This window comes from Melopsittacus undulatus, chromosome 6 (assembly GCF_012275295.1).
Source record: "Melopsittacus undulatus isolate bMelUnd1 chromosome 6, bMelUnd1.mat.Z, whole genome shotgun sequence".
NCBI classification, from domain to species: Eukaryota; Metazoa; Chordata; class Aves; order Psittaciformes; family Psittaculidae; genus Melopsittacus; species Melopsittacus undulatus.
In genome coordinates this window covers 30,431,715-30,447,012 of record NC_047532.1, presented here as the reverse complement: position 1 = coordinate 30,447,012, position 15,298 = coordinate 30,431,715, and the positions used below count along the sequence as shown (strand labels likewise).

Genomic DNA, 15,298 nt, shown 5'->3' with positions numbered 1-15,298 from the left:
AGTGCTGCACTGCCTCCCTTCCTTATTGCTTCCAAGGTACTAAGTGACTCACATTGCAAAAAAAACCAAACAACCCACGACACTCTGTCCCCACACTGTGCTTTTCTTTTATTTATAACATTTTGCTTGGACCCAGGAAAGAAAACCCAAACAACTGAAAACAAACCCCCAAAACTCAACCCAAAGGGCAGAGAACATCTCACCTGGCCCAGCAGCCATCCCCTCCCCACAGAGGAGCTGACCAGTCAGCACAGGCTGCTCTGGTGAGACATCAAATGCAGTAATTGTATTTAATACATTAAAACAATACTTGAGGCCTTCTCCAGACTCTGTTTCCCCTCCCTTGCTCCCTCCCCCCAGTACTGATAAATGTCAGAGCATGCAAAACCCTGATCCCATCCTGCCCAGGATACACTCTCGGCCAGCCAGCCCTGGTGCTGGAGAGCCCACCAAGACCCTGTGCTCTAAAAGCTCCCCTTCAAGCCCCCCAGGCCTTTTGGCAGGCACCAGGGGAAGAGAAGGGGCATTATTGCAGAGCGTCTCTGTTCTCCCTGCCGTGCGCGGCTGCGGGATTAGGTCTTGCCAGCGGTGTGCTGCTGCAGAGCTGAAGTGATGGCTTTACAGTCTGTTACCTCCTCTGGCAGGCAGCCCTCCTGGTCCCGCAGTGTGGGGTTGGCACCCGACTTCAGCAACAGCTCCACGATGTCCAGAAATTCACAGGCGGCAGCTGGAGGGAGAAAACAAAGGGTTAATCTGGGGATCCTGACTTGAGGCAGTGGTGATGGGCATCTCTGGAGCAGTGCTGTAGCTGGTGATTTCCCATGCATTTACCAGAGCAGGAAATGCTGTCTCAGCACCTGGCCAGGCAGAGCAGATAATTTTTCGGGGCAGTGTTCGGTACTCAATGTATTATTTGCCTTTGGATTTAATAGTGCAAAGGAAAGAGAAAAGACAGAGAGACTAAAAGCCACAAATCCTGTGGGAGTCCAGAGCCTGCAGCCCAGCCATGGAGCCACTGGGAGATGGTGGTTTGTGGGGCATCACCCAGGATGATGCACATGATACCTAAGAACAGTTTGCTTCATGTTTCTTCATGTCCAAGACTGGAGACAGACCCAGGAAGGACCCCAGAGCACTAATGCAGCACCACAGAAAGCCCCAAGGTGCCACCTGGGAAAGAATTCCCTGTCTGCTTTTGTACTCAGAATTTATAATGCATTTATAATTTATAACATATTTATAAGCCCCTCACCTTCCTCCTTTACCTCCCAGGGCTCCACACTGCTCCTGGGCAGCATGTCCCAGGCAGGACATCATCAGTACTACCTTGCTCCTGGCTTTCAACTATCATTTCTCCTTGCAGAATACTCAGGTGTTTATTATCTGCCAGCTGGCCCTTCCCTGAGCACCAGCTCCAGGGCAATGTGCCCATGCCCATGGATAGCTGGTTACAGCACACTTCTATGCACCATTATTTCTAACTCACACCTCTAGCAACTATTATTTCAACCCCGATTTACTCTGCCAAGATAGAACCAAGTTTGACCTGAGCTCTTTGTCCTGATGGAACAGCCTGGCATCCTGCCTAAGGATGTTAAAAAACCCAAACAAAACAGAACCAGGAAAACCAGAAAATCTCTTAACACTGAAGGGCAGGGCTTAGCTAATGTCAGCAGAAGACCCTGGATGTTTCCTTAAGCCCACGCAACACAAATCCTAGTGAACCCAAAAAACTGCCTCAGCCCTCATCTGCCTTGAGACTGTGAAGTCATCAGCTTCTTCTCACATTGGTAGTGATTAGTTTTAACTATATTTCAGGAGCTTTTACAAAATAACTAACTCTTTTTTGCTGTTAAATGTTGTAATTAGAGTGTCTTCTGCATTACTCTCCAATTTTCTACTGACCCAAAGGGACAAGCAGCAGTGTTTAGTTAAAATAAATTTGACGTGTGATTGGAGCTTATACAGAAAGAGATAAAAAAGGTGAAAAAAGGAGGAAGGGATTGGTAAGGAAGAAGGTGGGGGTGTGGGTGAGGCTGAGCTGAAGGGCTGGGGGGGCATGCCCTGGGGATGGCACAGCACCCTTGCAGAGAGCAGACATCCAGGGGTGCCATGGAAGCTGTGCTGGCAGCTCCTGGGGAGGGTGAGGTGGTGCCCACATGGAGAAAGGTGGCTTCCTGGTCTGGTGCTGCTGGCGGGCATAGCCCATGACCTTGAGCGGGCCAGGGATGTCCCCAGGGATGAGCACAGCTGCTGGATTTATCGCACCCTGGGACTCTCGATTTGTCAAGGGCCGGAGCGGCAGCCCTGACACTGGCACGGGTGAAGATGAATTTCCATTCAGCGCAGTTTGCCTTCCGACTCCATTAATCCTCAGGGTTCGGATGATTAATTTCTTTTCTTTCTTTTTTTATTATTTATTTTCCCTCCGGCATCCCCTCCCACTGCCCTGCCACAGCACAGACAGAGCTGAACAGATGGTGCTTTGCAGGGGAGTTGGGGTGCCCATGAGGATACAGTGCCTGCCCACTCTGTGGCCACCAGTGCTCAGAGAAGCCTTGATTTCCTCTGGGAGAGGCAGTGGCAATGATTTTAGTATTCCCCATGGGTGAGTGGGTGGAGGGATGGATGGAGAGAAGCTGAAGACTAACAGGCCATTTAGTGGGGAGACCGTGTTCATACTGATCGTACATGGCACTGACTGCTGCCTTCAGTCTGGAGAAGAGGGGTCCAGTGGCAGCTACCACTGGTGAGACAGTGCCTTCGGACCACGCTGCCGGCTGGCCTCCACTTAACCTCTGATTAAACCTGGTTTGGCGCCGATCGGAAAAAGGCAGGATTTATAACCCGCAGCAGGATGCAGTTTGACACCAGCTGTAATCAGGAGAGCTGTCACCACAAGGACAGCTGTCTGGCCATGCCAGCTCATAAAAAGGGATGGAGAAACCCTAAAAGCACTGTCTGCCTTGCTCATGGGATTTAACCCTTCCCTGAACAGCTTGTTACAAAAAAGGAAGGCCTTGTAAGGACACTGCTTGGCTCAGCACCACCAGAGATAGTTTTCATATGAGCTCTCATACCTCTTCACTGCAATTAATGGCTTGGTTACGAAGTGATACCTGAGACAGTATCAGGAGATTTTCAGTGAGTTCCAGGCCAATAGCCACTTGTATCAAAACCATTCACTCATTTAACAAGCTGTGTTCAAGATCAGAGTGGTTTATGGCCAGATCAGCTAAGTAAGGGAATGAGGACAGCCTGGATACAGTGATGGTCAGTCAGGGACAGCAGGGCACCTGTGGGCACATCAGACCTGTGTGCCAGTGTCCCAGATAGTCTTATCCAAAAATGATGGAGAGGGAGGGGATGTAGGATAATGCTCAAGGGGGAAAAAAAATTAACACTTAAAACATTCTGGAAAAAAAAGCCCTGGTAATATGTAACTATTGAAACATCTGAGCTGGCAGGGTGGATCACAGAAACCATTTATGATTTAATGTTAACTGAATTAGTTATGTTTGTTTGCTTGTGTTAAACAACTCGCTTCAGTCACCAGCCAGAAGCATCCACCTGCACATAGTTTACATTGAGGTTATGCATCTACCCTTCACTTTTGTACAGTAGACTTGCCTGAAATGGCATTCTTGGATAACTTGGATATATGCTGTGTTTTTGTACAATCAATGATAATCCTACCCTCAACAGGCAGATGCCAGTGCCAGACCCGGGGACAGTGTCTTCCCAGGAGAGAAAAAGCTCAAAATGTGGAATGATCTGGGCAGAGAAAGCAGCAATGTGACACTAAGTGCTGTCATTCTGTGGACACTGCTGCACTAAGCAGAAGATTTGCTACTCCAGTCAGAATGGTAAGATTTTTAAAAATAGAGTATCCTACAGAAAAGATCACATGGGGAGAAATAATACATTATTGTAATTACAGTCCTGGTTCAGGGGCTCTGGAATCTGGTGGTTTAGATCCAGATCCAAATGCTGTCTATGGCTTGGACTGATGTTCTGCAAAGCAAGTTTGCCATCCTGCTAAAGTCCTTGTGGAGAGATCAGAAAGAGAGAAAGACATAAACACTTCAGAATGACAAGTGTGCTCTTAATTACACACTGACAAGCATTGAGAAAGAGTATAAAACAATAACTGGGTATGTCTTAATTTTGGAGAAAAATATGATACAGAGTTAATCAATACTTTTTTCCTATTCCCCACACATCAGCACCACACATGTCACTTTAGTCTCTACTTTTCTCATGTGGACATAGAACAATTTTTCTGCTAAAAGTTGCTATAAAATCGCGTACCTAATTAGCATGTAATTGTAGGAGGGACACAAACTGTCACTTTGCTCTGCTGATTTTGGTAGTAGAGAAGCTGGTGCTCTCCTAGCTGTGATCAAATAGGTCTGTCTCCAGGACACGGAGGTGAAGGCCCTCTCCCCTTCCCTTCACCTGCATAACCAGTTGAGGCTGGTACAGAGCCTCCTCTAAAACCCCTGATGTCTAAGGGACATCCCCTAACCAGAGCCATTCCCGGGTGTGGAGATAATACAGCTGTGTCCCGTAGACACACAGGTGCAGAGGAAAAACTCTGCAGAAAGTGCAACATTAACTGGCAGAAAAGGAAGGCTTTAAGGTGATATTCACAGAGGAGAATGAAGGGAGAACAGCAGCCTTCTACACTGCTTCTCCCAGGGCTCCTATTCACACTGTGCTGGGATTTGCTAGTGGAGGTAGCCACTGGTTAATCAAATCCAGTTTCCCTGCTCATATTTCTGCTGAAATTTGCTTTCTGTACATAGACCATTTATTCCAGCTGCAAATCCATTCTGTTAAAAGGAAATAACCAAGCTGAAAGGCAGCTTACCGTAATGGAGTGCAGTCTGGCCTTCCCCATCCTGAAAAAGAAAGATACTTTATTTTAGAGGTACAGGAAACACCACGGGGATACAAGTAAATCCCAGTTTAAAATAAGTAAGCTGAATCACAGCAATATTTTAATTGACTAGATAAACAGCCCAGGACATGCAGGTGCCTGGCAATTAGGCTTTGAATCATCATCCACCATCAATCAGTATTGATTGATAATCAATATCCATCCACCCATAAGAGTGCGTGGATCACATAATGACATGAGTATAATTCAGTTCATAGCGTTATCACTTCCAGCCCATAAAAATGAAGAATTTCCAATCCTACGGCCTTATTTTGGGACCTTCACTAACCCTGAAGCTTTAGTGCAAGATACTTCTGTGCAAGTCTATCCTTGCCCCCCATGCTTTACTAAAGACAAGGGAAAAACACAGGGATGTTGGTACAGCTGACTTTGCTGCACTCTTCAGCACATAGGGGGAAAAAACCAGCATTTTTCTTCCACCTGAATAAATCTTAGGTCTGTGCTCTTCAGTACTGAGGTATGGGCAAAGGTGGACCCAAAGCCCAAGTAAGTTCTGTTGGGCTGCTGGCATCCCTGCAGGATGAGAGTGAGGAAAGGGCTATGTGCAGCACTTGGAAGTGAGAGCCAGTTGCCAAACTCATGCTTGTGAAACTCCTGCAGCAATGCAAAGGCAAAGCAAGCCGCATGATTTGAAGATGTTGGCACACAGCTCCCTCTTCAAGCTAACACATATGCCACTGCATTAGCTGCAATGGTTTGGGAAGCGTGTCCTCTTCCCAGACTCTGCAAGCATGGCCAGGGCTTTGCTAGTGAGCAGTTGATGCTCATCCATCCACAAGGCACATCCAGGCACCTCACTAGGCTTCAGCCTTGTCCTGCCACAAGAACAGGTGAAATAACAGAAGGGAAGAATTACTGGCCCCTTTGCTTTCACTACCCCACCAGGATTAGCCTCTAATTCAGTTCTTTGCCTCCTTAATTTATTTGCATCTGTTTATGGAGACTTAGGTTTTTAATTACCATCATCTTTAGGATTAAGGTGCAAATTCTACAGTCTGCTGCGGATTCTGGAGCAGGCAGAAAGGAAAAGGAAAGCAGGTAGAAACCTCACTCATAGCTGTTTGAAGACTTACTTTGAACCTTTGAAGGTTTCCCAGCCTGTTATTCTGTTTGATATGAACCCTGTTCAGTTGAGGAACTAGGAATGACCTGTGTTTCAGAGTGGGAGATCCCATGCTTTGCTCTGGGACATCATACCAACAGGACAATCACAGGAGCAACAGGGACAAAAGACAAAAGCCAGATAAAGCAGGCATTTGCCACCTAAACATCCATTTTACATCTTTTCTGAGCAAAATATATGGGGTTGGATTTTTCCTTCCTTGCGCTGCTATGCCCCATTCGTGGAACTCACACCAGCGTCTGGAGGTGCCTCATTTTCAGGACTCTTATTTCTGCCCAAACTGTGGATAGTGTAATGCAAATGGGTATCATTAAAAGATACTGCAAACTAAGGAACTGAAGGAATCAGGGACAGCATTCATTGATTATTCCACATTAATAAGGTAACAGACCTGAGCCAGAGGCCCTGAGTGGTCCTTAAGCACATGCCTGCTCAGAGGAGTGACAGGGCCGGCACTGACTTCAGCAAAACATGGAGCAGGGCTGGGGAAGAATAGGCATGAGTGCTACGAATGAGTTATTGGAAAGGCAGGCTTTCAAATATGCAGGTTGTGTGTGGGATGGGGGATGGGAAGCCAGCTCCCCTCTGCATCACTGCCTTCAAAATTGCAGCTGACAAGAAAGGGATTGGAGACACGCGGCAGAAATCCCTCTTCCCTTACTGCAAAACTCCTTATAAAATACATAGGACTGCTCCATGAATAGTATAGATAGAACAAATGTTCTCTTTCAAAGACCTGTGTAAAGCACTGCTGCTTCAGCAGGAGGCTGGGGGCTAATGAGACCTTTTATTTCTCTTACAGGTACTTTCTGGCACTTATTGGGCTAAGAAGGGAGTGCAAGTCCCAGCATATGAAACCTGTCTCTTTCTTCCCTGAATGGTTTTCAAAAGGAACTGTTAATCCAATGTTATGCAAACACTGTTTACCCTTTATGTGGCTTGCTTTTTCTCCTTTTGAGCCTAACAGTTGGCCAAATGCTATTTGTTATACTTCTCAAATGCTGTGCTATATGCTTGTATTTTCTCTGTGACAAATTTTAATCCAGGTAAATTGAAAAAGCTCTAGTGTGGTCACTCACAAGAGGCCTTGAAATGCCCTCAAGAGGCTGCTGATCTCAATCCCTCTTTGATTTGGCTTTTTAGAGCACCATGCCTAATCAGAGCCTGATGTGCCCGGCTTGGCTCCAGGTTTGGCAACACTGAGCCTTCATCGTGAAATGGTCACACCTGGAAACCAGTCAAAGATGGGCTGTGAAAGTGAGGATTACAGCTCCCGTTGTGGAAATTACATGAGATGAATACTGCCTACTAGGCACTCGAAATGTTTGTTTTGCAATGAAACAAGACATGAAGAAGTGGTCTTAAGATGAATTCTATCTGGCCTTGGTGAAAGGGTATTTCCTGTTGTGAACAGAAAGCAGCAGTTTCTGGAGCACCCTAGGCAAGGTGTGGTGTGTCCTTCTCCCAGGACATGCCTCTGTTGGGATGAATTACCCCAAAGGGAGAGTGGACAGGAACAACCTGCCACAGCCTGTCCTCACCCCACTTCACCCTGCCCAGGGCACGGTAAATGTCACCGCCCAGCCAGGAATCACTGGCACCAGCTGGGACACCCAGAGCACCCAGAGCATCCTCTGCAGCCAGCAGAAATGCATTGATGCCCCTGGTGACACGTGGAGTGGTGATCAGATGGACCATTTTGCTCATCTGGCTTGCAAGCAGGGGCATGTCTTGGTTTAACTCCAGCCAACAGCTAAGTTCCATGCAGCAGCTAGCTCACCCTCCTGCCAGGTGGGATGAGGATGAGAATGGGAAGAAGGTAAAACCCATGGATTGAAATAAGAGCAGTTTAATAACTTATATGAAGTAAAATATAGTAATAGTAGAAATAATAACAAGAATGATAATAATAATAGGGAACAACCAAAATAAAACAAAAAAAAAGAAGAAACAAAAATTCAGAAAACACAAGTGATGCAAAACCAAGTTGCCCACCACCCACTGATGCCCATCGCATCCCCAAGCAGTGATCAGTGGCTCATGGCCAGCTTCCCCCAGTTTTTGTTTTGAGCATGACATGCTGTGGTATGGAGTATCCTTTTGGCTAGTTTTGGTCAGCTGTCCTGGCTTTGTGCACCCAGTCACTAGCAGAATATGAGAAACTAAAAAGTCCTTGATTTAGAGTAAGCACTACTTAGCAATAACGGTGCAACAACTGCTGTGTTACCAACATTATTCTCTGACTGAAGTCAAAATGCAACACTGTACCAGCTACTAGGAAGAAAATCAGCTTCTAGCACAGCCAAAGCCAGGACAGGGCAGTTAATATGAGCTTCCACAGCATGACAGAAGCACAGAGATGTTGACTGGGGGAGTTGGGGAGTGCAGAGGAAGAGACAGGTAGCTCTGGAGCCAATGCTGAGCTCTGCTCTCTGCAGGATGCCTAAGAAAAAAAGCCCTTTCATCATAATGTGTTAGTTGGAATAATGTCAATGTGACATGTTAAAAAGGAGGAAATCAGTGTTCTGATTCAGTGAAATTCAACACGGAAGTGTGGAAAGGCCCAAAACAGTAATACATATTTCTGTAAAGCTTTGCTTTTGGCTTGCGGGCAGGTACCTCTCCCAGAGCCCTTTTAGCAATACCCTGCCTATAAAAATAAGGAGTTCATGGAAATGGCAGAACCTGTACAGGCAGACAAAAGACAACCAGAAAGGAAGGAAAGACCATTACACACTCAAATGCAGGAGTGCTCAGTCCCACACACAAGATACCAGCAACAGATCAGTTACAAGCTTTCCTCTTGCCTACTAATGCCCTGCCTTTTACAGCCTCCTGGCACATCTGGCCATGGTAGGATGACAGCCAAGATGCATGGCCTTCAAGAGAGAGTGTTTCCTTGTACTTCAAAACTAAACCCAAATGTCCACATCTACCAAACCCATCAAAACAAAGATGCTACAAAATCACTGGTACCTCCTACATCCATGGTCTGCGACAGATGTCACTCAATGAAAATCCAACTACCAGTGGTAACTTATTGGATAACAGGATTTTGTTCTGCTCCTGAGAAATTCAAGCAAGAGAAATGAGAGAAGATGGACGGAGCGCAGATGGACCAACTGTCTTATCCGTTAAGTGGTACTATGGCTACTGCACATCAATTTTATCTTACAAGTGATAGGATTATATTGGTCTTGCCATCCCATGTTCATTCCTTGGGAATTTCTGTACCCTGCTTAACGTACCACAAGGTTTCTGGACCAAGGAGCAGAGACATGGAAATAGCTTGGCTAAGCTGAGCTGAGATGTTGCATATGCTATAAAACATGACTGCCACTGCCCATCATGGCAAGCAGACCTAGACATACCAGTGTTTGACTGTGTTGGTTTCATGGGACAGTTTTTAAACCAGAATATATACATAAACACTGATCTTCTAGACCTGCATCATTTGTTCTCCAAGCTGCATGCAGAAACCACTGTGAGTGGGAGGGTACGGCCAAGGGAGACATTGTCTCTTCCTCCATCTCACGTGTTTTACTTAGTAGAGAAAGAGGAAAAACAAAACCATGATGGTTACCTGGGTGAGTTTGCTCCAGCTAGACCCTGTATTGGCAATGAAACTGGGGCTAGAGAGCCCTCCACACCAGCTCCTTGAGTGCTGGTCCGCACTGAGACCTCATCTCTGTGCCTTCAATCATATTTCCAAGAAAAGACACTGTGAGTGTGAAAAGCACAGCAGAAAATATATACCCTAAACTTGTCCTTTTGAGGGATAGCACATGAAATCTTTATTTTAAGGTATCTTTCCCTGTGTCACCTCTTCTTTCTGTTCATTTTTGGCACCTTTTAAGGAGCACGCTTGTTCCCATTGACAGACTCCAAATGTTGGCAGGGATCACAGGAGATAAGACCAACGAAGTGATAAGAGTGTTTAACAGTGCTGGATCCTGGGCCAGAGGGAAGATAAATATTTACACTACATCTTTATAAGGTGGTTGAATAAAAAGGACTAGAATAATACAGTCTCTGAACAAGCACTAGTGCTTAGGAGCTGTAAATATAAATCTCTGTAGCCTCATGACACACTCACTCAAGCCAGGAAGATGAAAAATAGCAAGAAAATACTTCCCTCCACTTTTAAAAAGGGGTTTATTTCTCATTTTTTTCCACTTTAGACTTCAACTTCCCCACAATTTACTTTAAACTCATCATGTTCTTTTTCTCTCTCTGAAATTTCATCCCCAAGATGACTGAGAGTGAGACTACAGCTAAAAGCATACCAGAATTTACATGCTAATACCCACCAACACATAAAATCAGGCAATGCAGGCTAATAGAACCAGTCTGAACTCCACCAGACACTTCAGTAGATTCTCCCAGTACAGCCTTTATTTTCATTGACATGCTGCTTTTGCACACAGCAGCTTGAGTTTGGACACATACATTAATATATGTAAAATGAATGCTTGTTCAATCGAAGCAGATAGATGAGTGGACCGCTGTGTCTGCAAATGCTGGCATAGAAAAGCAATGGTTTAGTCTGAAATGTGATCCTGTTCTTTTAGAAACCCTACCTTAGACCTGGGATGCACCCACATACACATAGACGTTTGCTTTTAGTTGCCTCCTGAACCTTAAACAATATCAACAGTGCATCTGAGAAACAAGACCATCTAACAGTTTTGTGTCAGAAGAATACAGAGTCCCAAATAGTTCTGACCCTTGAAATATAAAGCAAATCTTTATGTTTTCTCCCCAATTTTTAGCTTTTTATTATCCTAAAGCAAAATATACTTGTGACTGTTCACCTTTGCCTCCTATTTTAGATTGTGTGGCCCATACAAAGATAATTAATTAGCTGATATTTGTGAAGTGCTTGTAAAGTTATGGTTGTTAATGTTAAGTGTAGGCTGTTGTGAGACATTACCCTGTGCACCCTTGGTACTGGCTCAAAGGCACTCTTCAAGGACCAACACTGTGAGACAAAGGATACACAGCAATCTCCAGCAGAAGCAAAACCAAAATCCATGCATTGGTCATGAAGAGCTGTTATTTGGGGATTGCAGATAGCCTAGACTGACAGGTACAGGGCTTGGGTATCCTGTAAGTTTGGTTCCTCAACTAACTCTTCCACCTCCCTTGCATGTGGGTAGGCTTGGCAGGGATCCCTCTGTTATTGAGCTGTCCCTCTTGAGGAGCTCTCTCCTGTGTCCTCTTCTTCCTATTTGGACCTTTTCCTGCACTTTGCCAGGCAGATATCCACAAGGATGGAAGGTGCTAGACAGATCTTTATCATCACCTCTTGGGCCCTTCTCCAGAGCCTACTGTCAGGCTATCATTTGGCCTATCTTCTAAGTGCCTCACAGATAAATTAGATCTGCACAGAGAAGCAATTATTACATTTCTAATGGCATGAACCCTTACAGCACAATCTGCTACTGAAAGGCAAAGAAAATTGCATTAACTTTTGTTTGATTCAAAATTATGATCAAGGGAAGAGTGATGCTGAAGCCCTTTAAAGTCAAGCCTCTGAGCTGGGGATCTTTCTGTCTGGGGACCTCCCTTTTCATATTTGCTGCCTGAGCTCGTACTCAGTTCATTTAGGTGCAGCAATTTGGAGGAGTCCTCCACTTGCAAAGCTGCTGTTAAAATCAGAACTAAGAAAGCTCAGAGAGAACACAATGCCCAGGAGCCACTCATTCCCTCACAAAGCCTGCATCTGCTAATGCACCCAAATGCCACTGGCCTGAGGAGTTCAGTGTGCCAGGGTTACGTTAATCCCTCATCGCCCTAGTTTCTAACCGGTGGTGTACCTAAATTTCCAAGTGCAATTTCAATGGGATTTATTACATCTACTATCATCAGCATGTAGTGTCGCTGGCACAGATACAATCTCTCAATATTCCAGCGCAGACATGGCTGTCTTTAATTGTAGAACAAACTGATTTCTGAATTTACTCAATGGCTCATGCAGCAACAGCGAAACTCTCAGGGCTGTATTCCTGTTGAGCACTGTCACCTCAGTTTACAGCTGGCATTTTGGGCACAGCTGTGTTATTTGTACATGCATATTCATAGGTTGTTCCAAGAAATATTTGCTACTGCCTGTTACTTCCAGCACCAAGTATTTTTCTGGTCATCAAATAAGTGTGTTGATGCAATATAAAAGCTGCCAGGAAGCTGCAGGTTTCCTTAGCCCAGGGATCAAAAGTATGTTTGGAAAGAGCCAGTGCCAAGAGCTGTAACAAGTGTTACAGCACTGCAGCTGAGCCAGCCTCCAGTTAAACCATGCAAACACAATACCAAGCTGCAAACAGGACAATATTCCTAAGGGCAAGACACTAAAAGCTCTCTTTTCAGGGTGCTTCCCTAGCCCCTCCCTGTGTAAAAGTTAGTAGCTTTTGTTCTGCTTTATTATTTTAGTGGCTGAGGCAGATACCTGGCTATTTAAGGAGCAGGATAAATGGGTTGAGATAGCTTTCCCATCCCAATTCACTAGGGAACACTTGGAAATTCCACCTGACACGGGACCACGCTGTGCTCTTAAACAATCTCTCGTCTGATCCGATTGTTCCCCAGTGGGGAGGCAGGCTGCAGCTAGCTCAAGAGTCATTGATTGGATTAACAGCCTAATTCCCAACAGATGAATAGAATACTGATGTCTTGTCAGCCCACATCATAGAAGGAAAACACAATCTGCTTCTACAGCCCCGAAATTTAACCCTTTGTTTCCACATTCCCCCTCCCCAGGCACAGGGCTGAACACACTGGTCCAGCACTTTCAGCTTAAGAACCTATCTTTTGAATGAGAAAAGATATATTAACCTTTGGGAGACTTTGCCTAATCACCTACATGCCATGGGATCATATGCTATTTTCCATAAGGTTGGTTTTGTAAGAAATAATCTTTTCATCCCTTCTAGACAGAAGAGATTTATACCAGGGACCTAAATTTTTCTTTTTCTTCTCTATTTTACTATTTGCCTTTAAAGGAAATACTGCAGGCTTCACAGTAAGCGGCTGAAAATTCACTGGTTTAGCAATATTTATTCTGAAATATATGGATATTGAAGGTTTTCTGAGTCTATAATTTGATTAGTAGGACAGATCTTCCTAGAGAGGAGCATCCAGTCGTGTTGCAGGAGAGGCACTGCTGCAATGCCTTCTCCCTCCAGCAGTTCTTGGCAAGCTGTGGGGCAGAGGAAAAAAGCTGGGCACATCATTTGCTCTCAGAGATCACCCATTTTCCACCTCCTAATGGAGACACTAATGTTTTCTTACCTCATAGAAAGACTGTGATAAGAAATTAATTGCTACTGGTCAAATGTTCACTACTACAGAAGCAGGACAGTGTGCATATTAAAGAGATTCCCCAGGAACAAAATTTATTTATGGACTCCTTGGCACTGTCTGCATTTATTTCCTTGCTCAGGAGACAAGAATAAATAAAAATAATCTGATTTTAAGGAATGTATTCAAAATGACCTATTTTTTTCTCAGATCCATTGAGGTTTGTTTCCTTCTAACAGCTACCTTTTATACTTGCATTTACAAAACAGGCAAATACACATCTGAATAGTATTTTTTTCAGCAGCAACACTGGAATAAACACAGAAAGTTACAGCACTCAAGTCAGGACTGTAATCCACACTGAGAGGTGGCTTCCATTACTCCTTAAGTTTAAAAAACTAATTAGCCCAGCACTAATTAACATAACAAATAGGAGAGCAAGCATGAAAAGATGAAGGTGCAAACCCTTCCCTCCACCCCCTTTTAACAGTACCTGCTAGCCATAACAGTTTTCTGGACTTCACATTTTCACAACATTAATACCAATACAAAAAACTTGCTAGAAAACTGAAAGAAAGAAACAGCCCTTTCCTCTCCTGGCTGCAAATACATCACCTCTTCAGAGAGCCCTGTCTTCAAAGAGATGCATGGTGTTCCATGTTCAAAACACCATCAGTGGGGAGGCAACAGTGTGCATTAATGCCAGAGCTGCCTTAACAAAAACAATTAGTGAGAGATGCTGCATTGACTCAAACAATTCAATTAATGCAGTGTTAGTGCTAGTATTTTAAAGTAATTTGAATTATTAGCTCCTTTTACAATTTGAAACCATAATGTTTCATTTTCATTCCAGATGTGAATTGTTCCAGAATAGCAATAAATAAATAAATCAAATGACCCCTGTCCAGTCCAGCCCCTGTCCTGCAATATGGCTGCATTGTATATTCATGAATCCAGGTTAAGGATGGGGACTGAGGCAGTTGTGCCCTGGAACTAGCAGACTGCAGGTTTTATAAATACATACAGAAATAATTAAAATCTAAGGGGTTTAGAAGGGTTAATCTCCTTTAAATAATCTCTGCCACAAAGCCTGTAAAGTCACTGCTGGCACCATGCCCGCATGGGACCGGCTGTCGGATATCAGAACAGCACGTGTGTATGAGAGCAGAGAGATTAAGTGGAAGCACTGCTGTGATGGTGTATCAGACATTCTGCTCTCCTGCATACAGCTCCTCTGGTCACTACTGAGGGGCTGGAAATGCTGTGAGCAGGATCAGATCTAGCACCAACCAGCAAGTCAGCATGCCACTTGCTCCACCTGATTAAAGAGAGAGAAAGAAGCTTGATCAGGATGCTAAGTTTAGCAGGTTGGATGGGAGACAGTGGAAGTCAAAATCAGTGCTGCCATTGCTCGGCTCACCCGAGTCCTTTCTGACTTCAAGGCAAATGCTGGCTTATATTTATTTAAAGAGATTCAGGACTTCGGAAATAACCTCTTTTCCTACACTGGCTTGAACTCACAAGCCTGCGTGGCCAAAGAGTTGTTGCACTTTTAATTGTCAGCTGTAATGGACTTGGAGCTGCCACTCTGCTTTTCAGGACACCCTCTTTGTATAAACTGCCATTCTAAAGTCAACAACTGAGTGACTATTAGAAGTAAAGATATCCAAAAGAAAGAAGGGAAACCATACCTGTGTGGGCCAAAGCATGGCTGAATCCACAAATTTGATTTCCACTGCTCTGAGCAAAGGCAAGGTTAACTGAAATGCCCAAGAACCCTGCAGTAGCAGCTGGAGCACTGGCAGGGAAGTTGCAGTACCATGTGGCACACGAGGAGCAGAGGTGCTGCTAACAGCCTAGGGATATTTTTCTCTTTTAACTCAAGTGAGGATGAAGACTCTGGAGACTCTGTTTTG

At 44.7% G+C, this 15,298-nt stretch overlaps 1 protein-coding gene across 5 annotated transcripts in view; it reads right to left on the bottom strand.

Annotated features, from left to right (window-relative positions):
* Positions 1–15,298, bottom strand: part of ACBD6 (acyl-CoA binding domain containing 6) — a 90,318-nt gene that overhangs the window by 3,751 nt on the left and 71,269 nt on the right. For 2 of the 5 annotated variants that reach the window (XM_031047296.2, XM_031047295.2), the window contains exons 7-8: positions 4,874–4,904; positions 633–727 (exon numbers count right to left, since the gene is read on the bottom strand). In XM_031047296.2, the coding sequence (XP_030903156.1) occupies positions 633–727; positions 4,874–4,904 (126 nt within the window). Of the gene's footprint in view, positions 1–87; positions 728–4,873; positions 4,905–15,298 lie in introns of those variants that run through there. The other 3 variants (XM_005147131.2, XR_004080309.2, XM_031047297.2) reach the window with 3 other exon arrangements.